Source organism: Rhea pennata, chromosome 19 (genome assembly GCF_028389875.1).
Source record: "Rhea pennata isolate bPtePen1 chromosome 19, bPtePen1.pri, whole genome shotgun sequence".
In the NCBI taxonomy this organism is placed as follows: domain Eukaryota; kingdom Metazoa; phylum Chordata; class Aves; order Rheiformes; family Rheidae; genus Rhea; species Rhea pennata.
In genome coordinates, this window is record NC_084681.1 from 6,615,682 (window position 1) to 6,628,459 (window position 12,778).

At 33.8% G+C, this 12,778-nt stretch overlaps 1 protein-coding gene across 7 annotated transcripts in view; it reads left to right on the forward strand.

The window, feature by feature from the left end:
* Positions 1-12,778, forward strand: part of MBTD1 (mbt domain containing 1) — a 38,619-nt gene that overhangs the window by 14,669 nt on the left and 11,172 nt on the right. For all 7 annotated transcript variants that reach the window (XM_062591816.1, XM_062591817.1, XM_062591822.1 and 4 more), the window contains 10 exons: positions 1,497-1,614; positions 2,267-2,401; positions 2,875-2,963; positions 4,252-4,486; positions 5,716-5,771; positions 6,052-6,156; positions 7,106-7,253; positions 9,933-10,015; positions 10,344-10,578; positions 11,261-11,338. In XM_062591816.1, the coding sequence (XP_062447800.1) occupies positions 1,497-1,614; positions 2,267-2,401; positions 2,875-2,963; positions 4,252-4,486; positions 5,716-5,771; positions 6,052-6,156; positions 7,106-7,253; positions 9,933-10,015; positions 10,344-10,578; positions 11,261-11,338 (1,282 nt within the window). The remainder of the gene's footprint in view (positions 1-1,496; positions 1,615-2,266; positions 2,402-2,874; positions 2,964-4,251; positions 4,487-5,715; positions 5,772-6,051; positions 6,157-7,105; positions 7,254-9,932; positions 10,016-10,343; positions 10,579-11,260; positions 11,339-12,778) is intronic.

The window sequence follows — 12,778 nt, forward strand, 5'->3', positions numbered from 1 at the left end:
CTGCCAGATGGCAGAAAAGAGCTCTATAGTCTAGACTGGTGTAAATGGGACATAGCAGAATATGAAAAGATGAGGCTTTAAGAATAAGAAACTAGCATACTTGCAATGGACTTATTTTTCCTTTAATGTCTAAAACTTGTTGCCTAACATCATATAATCTCACTAGTTAAGGGCATCCCCTTTTAAGATAAATTTGGTGTCTACTGTTGCTAATTGGCCGTTGCTCATTGCCAGCAAACTTCCAGCATTGTAACTTCCAATCGTTCAGAATTAATCCAACTTTTCTTCCCTGGTGGCTCACCACCAAAATTCTAAGAAGCTGAAGGCTATTCCCAGTGAGCTGTTGAAATTCTGTGTTTGAAAAGAGCCTTGTAAATCAGACACAACCTTAGAATACTGTCTATCTGTTACTATACAAAATTAGAGAATCCCTTCAGCTTTCCCCTAATATCTGAGTATTCTCTGAACTGATTAGAATTTTAGAGCATCTTTACAGTTGATATGACTTGTTCTAAACTAACTAAAATCTGAATCTTTCCCTTGTATGTAGTCTCTAGTTGAATTCGGACCTTTTTTTAGATTTTTTTTTTCCAGATAACTTTGGCTGGGTAAATTTTGAGGGTTTAGATTCTTCAGCACTGCACACTTCTGATATCTCTGCAATACAAAACATTCTTCCTGAGATAGCAAACTAGATGTAATTTTTATCTCCATTTTCCCCAAATCCTTAAGTGTTCATAAGGCTTGTTTTTTTTCTTTTTTTTTTTTTTTTTTTTTTTTTTTTTTTTTTTTTGTTACTAAAACATTAGTCTAAGCTTTCAGAACAGTGCACAAGGAATTAGCTGTGCATTTCCCTTTGGCTTTTGTTAGAAGGATACAACTCAGACTTCTTGTTTGCTTTATAGAATTATCACTTGTGGGTGATATGAAGGCCTATTCCTCTGAGAGGGTGTGAACCCTTGGGAAATAAACCCTCTCTTAATAAATCTTCAGAATACATTCAAGAAATAGTTCTTAAGCATTTTCAGGGAAGTTGCTGATTGAGAGAACGTGTACTAGATTTTGATGTCTGAGACAAAGGTATAAATTTATAAGTATTGTAATTTGTTTGCAAGTATAATTGTGGGGGGAATTATACTGTTCTCACTGAAATCAGTGGCTAGCCTCTAGTTGAAACATCGTGGAATAATGCTGACCTGTGAGTATATATAGTTTTTACCTGCACTTTACAGATGTTTAGGCTTGGAATCCTACAGTTATTGTAGGAGATAAGCAATAATAATTGTATATAATTAGTGCACATAAACTGCAGATCAAAACCAAACAAGATTTTCAGAAAGACCATTTTCTAAACATATGTTTATCTATCAGATATATTGGTTTTTGTCTATCTTTGGAAAGACATTCGTAAAGCACTACTGTAACAAAAATAGCTATTTTTGTGTGAAGTAAAGAGTGGTAAACTGGTCATTTTTTTTCCCCACCTTAAATAACAGGCACCTATGGGGACGTGCTGGGGTGATATCTCAGAAGGAGTGCGAGTGGAGGTTCCAAACACAGACTGCAGCCTACCTACCAAAGTCTTCTGGATAGCTGGAATTGTAAAATTAGCAGGTGAATATATTTTAGCTGAAATTATTAAAACAATTAAAGTAACCATGAAGGGAGCTGCTAATTTAGTGGCTGGCGATGGAGTGGAGTAGAACATTGACACTGTTTAAGTTGTCAGAGCTGTATAACTAAGAAGCTGTATTGCTTTCAGGGTGCTGTCTGGGTTATACTGTTTTACAGTGGCTTCAGTGGAATTACAAATGTCTTTTCTATAGTGGTCCTGAGTTCATTAAGAGAAGTGCAAGGTGAAGAGATAAGAAATTGCACAGTAGCAAGCAAGCCTCATTATACCAATCACTTTTCTTGGTTAAAAGCAAAGTTAAAAATTAAAGTGGCACAGCTAAAATATGACAAAGCAGAGATTATGTGAGTAAAGAAAGAATTAGCTGCGTCTTTCCACATGTAACTTCTAGAGGTTTATAGTACAAGAATTTAATTATATTTAAAAATATTTTTAAATATATTTGTCTTATGTGATAGCAGATGCGTGTTTATCAAAATAATGCAGCAATGTGCCTTAAGAATGACACCCTAAAAAAGGTTTTAGCCTCAAAAAGCCAAAGTTATATACATTATGATTGGCAGAGAGGTTTCGATAGATTTACAACTTTGCTTATTTTTGTGGGGGTTTTTTAATGGGCTTGCTTTTTTTCAGGGTACAATGCTCTGCTAAGATATGAAGGCTTTGAAAACGATTCAAGTCTTGACTTCTGGTGCAACATTTGTGGGTCTGACATCCACCCAGTTGGTTGGTGTGCAACTAGTGGGAAGCCCCTAGTCCCGCCTCGATGTATGTAAATATTAGCAGTACTGATTGATTGAAATGAGTTAAAAGTCTTTTTAGATTTAACTAAATTTGCTTATGATTTGGATATCAAAGTATTTTTTTTTTACCATAGCAACTCTTTCAACAGCTATGAATAAATCATTTTAATGATTGGAAAAAATAAGGACTTGACTCGTGCTACAAGTATTTCTTGGAGTAGCCCCTGCTATATCAAAGTGGAAGAAGTTAGGCTAATCAGTGATATAAACATGCACTGGTCTTATCTATATTTTGTCATTAAAAACTTTGCCCTAACATACACATGAATTGAAACTGGGGTAGCATTCATTCTCTAAAGAGATTTTGTCATTATTTTCATCCAGGCTTTTTAACAGTCATCTAGGTTTTCTTCTTTACATATTCCAGACTATAACATTATCTCTCATGGACACATTTAAAAAATCAGTGGCTTATTTTTTCCCCTTCATTTGCAACAGCCATCCAACACAAATACACAAACTGGAAAGCTTTTCTAGTGAAACGACTTACTGGTGCCAAAACACTTCCTCCTGACTTTTCTCAGAAGGTAAGGCTGATGCAGTATCAATAATGTACTTTAAAGAAAATTGCAGCACAGTGTGAAGAGCTGAAATATTTTACAATGGCACATTAGCCCCTATTATAGTGAAGGAGGGTACAGTAGTTTCTTCTCCTAATACAGTTTTCCCTGGAATCTCTATTTTCCATTTATTTCTGCACTTGTTACTATATGATACTAAAAGAAAAACTTTTCTTTGAAAGAAAGTGTTTTTCTTTAAAAACTAGTTAGTCTAATTTTAAAGTTACCCAATTAAAAAATAAAGTGCTAATAAGATACCCAATAATAGTTCTTAAAGAAAAAGTGAAACTAATCTTGCTAATTCAGGAGTGATTTTTATTGTGCATTATTTCAGGGAACTAAATAAAATTTGTTAATACAGCATATATCTAGATGCAATAAAATATCTGATTTTAAATGATAATACTTCTCTCTGCTTTAGGCTATTTTTTTTCTTTGCTCTCTCTGCTAAATCTCATATGACATTTGTCTGTATAGTGTGCTGCAAGGTCAAGGTTGTTTGTTAATATTGCAAGATGGTGCATAGATTTTAATAGGAATATAAATAGTACTATGTTGTTGTCTTTCATCGCACATGAGTATTCCAAAGATTTTATTTTCTGCACGTGTTCATTTCTATTTGAAACTTGGCTCAGTTGGAAGCCAAATCAAATTTAAATGCTTTGGGGGAGTTTCTAATGGACATGGCAAATGGTAGATACAGAGTTTACTTTAAAGTATTTTTAAAAAGAATACATTGCCACAAGGCAGATTAATAATATATTTCCCTAATTTTCTTTCTTCCTTGATATTGTGAAGAAATATGTTTGTGTGGTCCGCTTTAATGATGCTGAAGTATTACTATTTTTCATGCTTTTTATTATAAAGTATTTTAAACTTATTTTTAAGAGCTATATTTTGAGTGGATGACAAACCAGAAGGTTTTTTATATTTGTTTATCATTAAAACTGATTGTTTCTCAAAGTAATTTCATCCATTGTTAATCACTGAACAAACTTTCATTAAATCAATGGAAAATTCCTTTAACCTGTGTGAGAACTGTTTATATTGTCGTAGGATCTATTCTACAGTTAGTTTTATGAAAAGTTTCATTTTGTCACATGTACAATAAAATATAAGAGAAAGCTTTTTTATTACTTTTGCAAGTGGATTAACAAGTAATTGAATTAAATGAAAAGTACTTTGGTAGCAGAAGACAAATGACTAGGCAAAAACAGAATATATTTTTACAGATTTTTTTTTCTGTTATTTTAAGGTGTCTGAGAGTATGCAGTATCCGTTCAAAGCTTCCATGAGAGTAGAAGTTGTAGACAAAACACACCTTTGTCGAACACGGGTAGCAGTGGTAGAGAGCGTCATTGGAGGACGGTTAAGACTGGTGTATGAAGAAAGTGAAGACAAAACTGATGACTTCTGGTGCCATATGTACAGTCCGCTCATTCATCACATTGGTTGGTCTCGAAGTATAGGACATAGATTCAAAAGATCTGGTAAGCTTGTAGTGTTTCAGAGATGTCTTTGTGGGCAGTGTTATCTAACTGAAGCCTAATTTAAGCCATACTGTCAATTTGTATGATTAATAATACTCCAGTAATTATATTTTAAAAATGCATATAGTGGGACTCAGGGATATTGCCAACTATAATGTCATTCCAGGATTTCACTTAAAAGTATAATTAGTTTTTCTCACTGTGTTGGAAAAGCTGGAATAAATTTTAGTTGGACTGTAGTATGTCAGTATCAAGAAAGTCGTAACTATAAACAGCAGTTAAATTGTTTTAAGGATTCTGGAAAAAAAAAAGTCTTTTCGAGTCTTTCTCTGTTCCATTGAGCCTGTCTTGCTCATCAGTAACAGAATTTCCATAAAACACGGCCCAAGTCATGCCTTCAGGGCAATTATTCTGATACTTGAAAATTTCCACTGAAACCGTTTATAAGTTAGAGTAGTTAAAGAAATTAAGAGCATTGCTGCCTCCCAGAAATAATGTAAAGCCTTTAAGAAAGTTTCAGGGATTCAGCTTGGAAAGTAGAATTCAACAGTTAGCTACAGAAAGCTATAAAGAATTTATACATGTGTACATATAAAATAAAATACACCTCTCTGCTGCAGTCTGCTGGACTGTGAGGTGATTATTACATTTTGGAGACATGAGTTCAAAAGATAAAAACTTGTAGCCTAAAAGAGGTAATGAAGAGCATAAATTAAATTACAGAAGGACATCTGTAATAAATTATTTTAAACCTTGAAGTTATATCTTCTACTGTTAATTTTCTATCATAGCCTAGAAGAATGTGCAAAGTATTTTACTGGCAAACCTTTGCGAAAGCCTACCTGTCTTGATAGCAACTTTGTGACATAATAAGCAGTCCTGGGAATGTTTCCCCCCCCCCATAAATGAGATTGTGTTACAAAAGTATCTTAGGTAGAAATAAATAAGGAAAATGGGTGGAGTTTGTCCACTGGATTTTTGTGGTAGTTGTCTTAAACTGTGGGCCTACCATCATAATAATGTTACTGTGTAGTGCTAGATAACATATTTCCACTGAAGCATTTATAAATAGGAGTAGTTAAAGAAATCAAGAGCAGTGCTAAAAGTCACTGAAAGGACTGTTCCGAATATGTCAGCGCTTGGAAAGCTCTGGCTGGCATATTTAAAAAAACATACTGTCTCTTCCATCAGTAAAGCCTCTGACTAGTATGTACCATTATTCCTTGTAGATATTACAAAGAAACAAGAGGGACATTTTGATGCACCCCCACACTTATTTATGAAGGTAAGTTTGCTAGCAAGAACGCTTTTCTCAGTTGATTGAGGAGCTTTGATTCCAGATGTGTCTGAAACGGAACTGAAAATCTACTGGAGTCCTGGAAATAAGTCCAGTGTAAGCGTTGCTTTTTTTTTTTTAATTCATACACTTAACTAACTTGAGCTTCCTTGACATAAGAAGAGCTTATGTTGGGTATTTCAGTCTTTTTGTTTCAATAGTGTGTGGTTATGTATTGTTCTAGACTCACTAGATTCTTAGTTTCTGGTGCTGTTTTCTCTTTCTTTAGGTAAAAGAGGTTGACACAGCTGGGGAGTGGTTTAAAGAAGGAATGAAATTGGAAGCTATAGACCCCTTAAATCTTTCAGCAATATGTGTGGCAACTATTAGAAAGGTAAGAAAGCAGATGTCTATTTTGAGAAGGTAGACATGAATCCTTTTACAACTCATCTTTTTATTCAGTTTTGAAACATAAGAAGAAGCTCAAAGAAAATAAAATGCAGTTCATACATACATTGAATGTTTACGGAATCCTTCTGTTAATTAGTTCTATACAAGTAACATAAAAAAGGATATACTCATGTAAGTTTTAATTTTGTTTTTAATGTCTGGAAATTCAGTATTACTGTTAATTAGGAAATAACATGCTTGTGAGATTAATTTGCAGGACAAACTTCTGCTAATTATCCCAACTATTCTGCAACCCTGTTCAGAAAACATCCTGCTTATTTGCGGAAGTCAGTGAAGACTTATATAAATATGTGTGTGTGTGTGTGTGTATATATAATATATATATATATATAAATATATGTGTGTGTGTATATATATATATATATATATATATAAAAATTTTTATATGTGTATGAAAAATTAAGGTTTTATTTTTTTTCTAGCTGAAAAGGGCACTATCCATGTGAAATCTATTTCAAAAGAGGAAGAAAATGTAATAAGTAGCTTAGCAGCCTAGCATAACCTTAGTAAGGTGGTTATTTTGATTTTTTTTTTTTCTTATTTATGTAGTGCAGAATATCCTTACAAGATAGAGTAAACTAGATTATAAGGCTTAAAAAGGGGAGCTCATGTTCACAAAAAACCTGAGAAATTAGAAGAAGGAAACTTTCCCAACTCTGCATTTAGCTGAGGTACACTTTACAGTAGTATGCATAAAATCTTGGAGATAGGTATGACTTGGGTTTTTTTGTTTTGTTTTAATTGAATGTCCTTATAAGTACTTCCATTATTACTCAGTTGTATTCACGCTTTTGAAACATGGCATGCTTTCTTTCTAGCCTTGTCACACAGTTAAAGGAATTTAATGTAAAATTTTGTTTTTCTTTACAAAGGTTTTAGCAGATGGCTATCTTATGATTGGGATTGATGGCTCAGAAGCAGCAGATGGGTCTGATTGGTTTTGTTACCATGCCACTTCCCCTTCTATTTTCCCTGTTGGTTTCTGTGAAATTAACATGATTGAACTAACTCCACCCAGAGGTACATATAGCATTCTGACCACATTTTATTTTAAATATTTTTCAGTGATATTGTATATGCCATATGCTTTGTTTTTTAACTCAGTCTACAAAGTTCTTGTCACTTTTCAGGACTTTCCCGAGTCTGAAACAAATACTACAGCCTAACTTCTAAGTAATCTAAAACAGAGTTACCAAACTTTTTTTGTACAGAAAAAGACGAGCTGAATGTGTGATTGGTTCATTGACTAAAATAACTTGGTTTGCTATCAGAACTTGAGAGAAAAGCCAGAAGTTGAATAGTATAGCCATCAAGTGAATAAGAAGTATAAATATGCAAGTCACTGAAAGGACTGTTCAGAATATGTCTATACTTTGGAAGTTCTCACCAGCAAAGGCTTAAAGAACACTTAGAGTGTCAGACTTGGGCTAATTCGTAACAATAACAGTTAATTTATTGAAATATATGCACAGACTTGAGCTTCATGGAAGTCTCTATAGATGTATGCACAGTGTAATCCCTGCTGCAAGAAAAGCTGTCTGTCCGCTAGCATATATGCCTACAGAAGATTCTTAGTGCCTTCATCTTTCTACTTTATCTTGGTCTAGCAATTTATAAAGAGCATTGTAATTAGTCGTGTAACAGCAGATAATAATGATTTTTTTATGAATTTTTTTTTTCTGTATTGTTGTTCTAGCAGGCTTCTACTTGTATTTGTTGAATTTTCTAGGTAATAACTACACAGACAGTGTAGTACAACAAGAAGAAAATAATTTCATAGCATTTTCCTTAACATGCACTAATGAATCTGTCATCTTTGAGTATGTGGGAAGTCTGCAGTTGGACAGGTTTACAGTTATTCTTCACAGTCAGCTCATTTAGTGAATTTATTGCCTAGAAATTCATGGGCATGATGTCATTGCCAGAAACTTGAAATTTTTTTCCCCTCTAAACCTGCTCGCCCATCAAAAAGTATGAGGTCCAAGAGTTTCTTACAATAGTAGTAATTGTAGGGGGTAAAGAAAGTGCATATCAATACCCACTAGTTTAGAAATAAATACATTAAACTGATGAAATGGAATAGAAAGCAAATTCCCTTCTGTGATTTTACTCCTCAAATAGTATTTATACAATAGTATTTAAATTTTACTGTTAACAGATTTGTTATACAACTGTTTTTCTTCAGTCGTGGCGGCTTTATTCTCTATCTCCATGTTATCTTTCCATCTGTTGCAATTTTCCATAACAGTCCTGTATCATCCACTGAGAAGTGATTATAAATCACCTGCAATAATCTAAAAGTCATTTGAATGAGGAATTAACAGCAGTAAAATACAGAACATAATGCGCATTAACATACTTAAATGTTTTATTACTGATATAATAAGATATAATGATCAAAGCTCCTTAGCTCTTGAGAAGTGTATTCTACTGACTAAATTATGGCCTTGAAAGTGGCAGTTTCTTTCTTCTGATTACCTTAGCTAGGACCATGTGCTCAAGTCTCCTGTACAAGCTCTGAGAGGTTAACTAAGGGACTTGGGTACAAATTAATTGGTATTGCCAGAGAAACTATACATTAACAAGAAGAAAATCATTAATATGTAAAACTAATATATTACTATCTGTATCAATTGTTAGCTATCCAGCTACATCTGTTAATGCAGATATTACATACCTAACTGTGGATGCTATTTCCATATTAAATTTAGCAGTATAGATAGCTTAAGCATGTTGTTGTGAAATCATTGGACTTTAAGCTTACAGGCTCATTCGTTCCAAACATCTTGAGCAGTTGCTGAAATCAACAGATGTTGAGGATGCTTAGAAACTTTCAGGAATTGGATTGCATTTTGGGCTGTGGATGTTTAACTACCTATTTGGGTCTTGCTCTGCAGTACTGAGCAGTGACTCAGTGGGAGCTCTGTACCCCCACTTAGATGAGCTCCATGTATTTCCCATAGTTTTCTGTGCCATTCCTACAAGCTAGTGCTTTTTGAAAATGTCTAACATTACATAGCACCATGAAGAAACCTTTCAAGCCTTTTTGGTCCATGAACTAGAATCAGAACTCCTAGTCTAAGCTGCTGTAAAAGTCACTCAAAACTAAGATGTAGTCCTACATGTTTTTTGCAAATTCAGTAGAAAGCAAAAGCTAAATATATTTGAGAGAGATTATTTTCTTCCCTTTATAATAGGTTTTTTAGTTGAAAAAATGTTATAAGTTACCCTATTATTGCTATTTTTAACCTTATTATTTAAGTTTGGAAATATCCATGCCTGTTCTTACCAGTCTGTTCCTAACAAATCAAATTTTTCAATAGTGGAGCTCTTTCCCCACAGGAAAGACGCTGGATGTGCTTAATTACATGATCTGCTCTGGGTGATTTTTGTGGGTTGTTGTAGAGATCAAGGATCTACGTGGACAGAAAACATCAAGTATGAACAATTAATTTTAACATTACATGACATTTTTTGTATTATCTAGAAGTTCATTCATCTTGTTTGTTGCAATCAAGCTGTGTCCAGTGGACTGTCTTGTCCCATAGACCAAAGCTCAGAGTGGTGGAAATTTCTGATGTTAATATCTTGTTTCTTTGTCATCTTTTTAGCAATAACACAGAGCCAATGTACTATTCTTGTTGCTTTTATTAATCAAGCTTGCAGCTGATGTATGAAAATGTTGTTTAAAATTCACAGGTTATGCAAAACTCCCTTTCAAATGGTTTGACTACCTCAGGGAAACTGACTCAATAGCAGCACCTGTAAAGCTGTTCAATAAGGTAATAAACATTGTACATGTGTATTTAGAATTAACTTAGTATTTTCTTAAAGTTCTGTCTGTATACTTCATGGGATTGACTATTTCTTTGTGTGCAATTTTGAAAAACTAAGACAACAGAGTCTTTTATAAATTTGAACTGTTTGGGTGTATCGAGTTTGAATATTCCTGAAATCTTAAAGAAAAAAGAACGTACATGAAACTTCATAAATGATACTTGATATTTCCCTACACTAAACTCACTGAAACATTCACCGTTGTGCTGGCACAGTTTTAATTAGCATGTTTGTTTCCTGATGTTTGCCTTGTTGATGTGTTCACTTTTCCAGGAAGTTCCAAACCATGGGTTTCATGTTGGAATGAAATTGGAGGCGGTTGATCTGATGGAACCTCGCCTGGTATGCGTGGCCACGGTAACTCGCATTATCCATCGCCTGTTGAGGATACACTTTGACGGGTGGGAAGATGAATATGATCAGTGGGTGGATTGTGAGTCTCCAGACCTCTATCCAGTGGGATGGTGTCAGCTAACTGGATATCAACTACAGCCTCCAGCACCACAAGGTAAGTCGTCTTTTTGTAAAGAGTGTTGTAGTTTCTTACTGATGCTTATTCATGTGTGATTTATCTTAACTTCATCCTTTTCAATCTCTTTTTCATAAAAAGGTCATAAGGCATAACAAAAAGAGAACAGATTGCTTGCTATTGCTTAGAAATACATAGTTCCAATCTCTTCCACTTGACTGATAAAATACTTCTGGGCATTTCTGTGGCTACTTACCATTTTTCTGTTTTTATTGTCAGAAGACATTTATTTTTCCCAGGAAAAAAGCCTATTATTTACTCATCAGCTCTGGATAATATCATTAAGAATTTATATTGCTTTAAGTTTGTAAATGTATGTGTTTTACATATGGAATTTTTCGAAACTAAGCATGTGCATAGAGTTATTTATGTTAACAAGTATTTATGTAAGAAGAAGGCTATGATAAGTGCATCAAGACTTAGCCTATCAGATCAAGATATATGATAATAGATAACTATTTCAGGAACTGTTAGTGTGATTGTAGTTTAATAGGAGGAATTTTCCTCAGTAAAGGTATTCTTCCACATTCATTCAGTCGTTAAGGAGATATTCTGTCCTGTGTAGTAGCTTTGACACGTCTGAAGTATTTTTCCAAAGTACTAAGCTTTAATTCTACTTTCTAATTTTTTTTTTAATTCTACATTCTTATTTTTTCTGCAGCGTCAAGAGATAGCCAGTCAAGTTCATCAAAACAGAAGAAAAAAGCTAAGTCACAACAGTACAAAGGACATAAGAAAAGTGGGTGACAAAATACTGTTTGCGTTTTTTCTTCTGTTTTTAAAAGTTTGTGGTCTCTATTCTATTTTGAAATGTTGCTTGTGTGTAAAACAGGTGTTATGCTTAAAGGTGCAGTATGCCATAAAAGGAACTTTTTAATTAACTGAGAATATCTATTTTTTATAACCTATGACAGGATTGATATTAATTATATTCTATATGAATTGTAGATGGACAAATGTTACAGTATTTTGGTATTCAGGGATTGTTATAGTCATGGAATATTGAATATTTAGGTATACTGCCTTATACAAAATGCTCAGGTATAAGATAAGTTTCAACTCTCTACTTTTAGTTATTTCTTACACGATTTTTGAAGTAAGAAACAAGGTATTTGGATTGGAAAGAGAAGTAGGAAATTTAAAGCACTATCTAGCTGTTACCTTGTCTAGTTCTTTTTCAAATCAAAGTGACTTGTTTGCCAGTTTTCTAGGTGTGAGAACATCTTTGGGAAGCTGACAATAAATAGCATTGCTGTACATGACTATTCTTGTCACAGTAAAACATAGTAATGACCATTTTTAAAGAATCTGAGCTTTATAACAAAACTACTCAGATTCTTTACATAGTAATTTTTTTTCTCAGGATGAAGTTTTCTTCAAAACTGATTTGAATTTTAATTTGCACAAATGCTTGTTCCACATATCTCCGTATTTTCATTTCCATGACTCTGACTGTTTAAACCAAAATCTGTTTTGTGTTAATAAAGTAAAGGGATTAGAGACAGCCAATCACAAGAGGACCTTGTGCCTTCTCCCATCGTTCTTCTTCAGAAATCAGATCCATCTGTTTTCTCTCCTCTGAGCGATATTGTAGTTTCATAAAGCAGTTCTGTTCCAAAGGTTCTCAAGACATTTCGCCAATCACTTGCCAGTTTTGAAAGGTAGCTACTTCATGAGTCAAAAGCAGCAGCAACAGCCATTGCTTGGGAAACTATGTGCAAGAGATGATTAAAAAAAAAAAAAAAAAAAAAAAAAGTAAGCCTGTATTCTTATGATAAGTACCACACCATTTTTAATCACATTTAACTTCAGTTTTTTTACAATAATCTCTTTAAAAAAATTACAATTACAAGTAGGGGGGGAGGTTTTTCTATTGCATAAGAATGAATATTTTGTTTTGATAGAATTTGCTCAGTTCAAGACAGGCTAACTACATATAGCATGTTTAGAGCACCAAGCCATTACATTGACTCCTTCTCTTGGTGTTTTCTTGAAAAGGATGGGGAATTGGGAAGAAGTTGCAGTATTTTATGTTGAAGACAAGGACAGATCAGCTTCAGAGAAGGTGTATAATCTGTCATCTGGATTTTGCACTGCTTCTTTGTCAAATTATTTTTTAATAGGATAGCGTAGGAGACAGTGAACTCAACAGTTCTGTTGATGCTGAAAGTAATTTTGT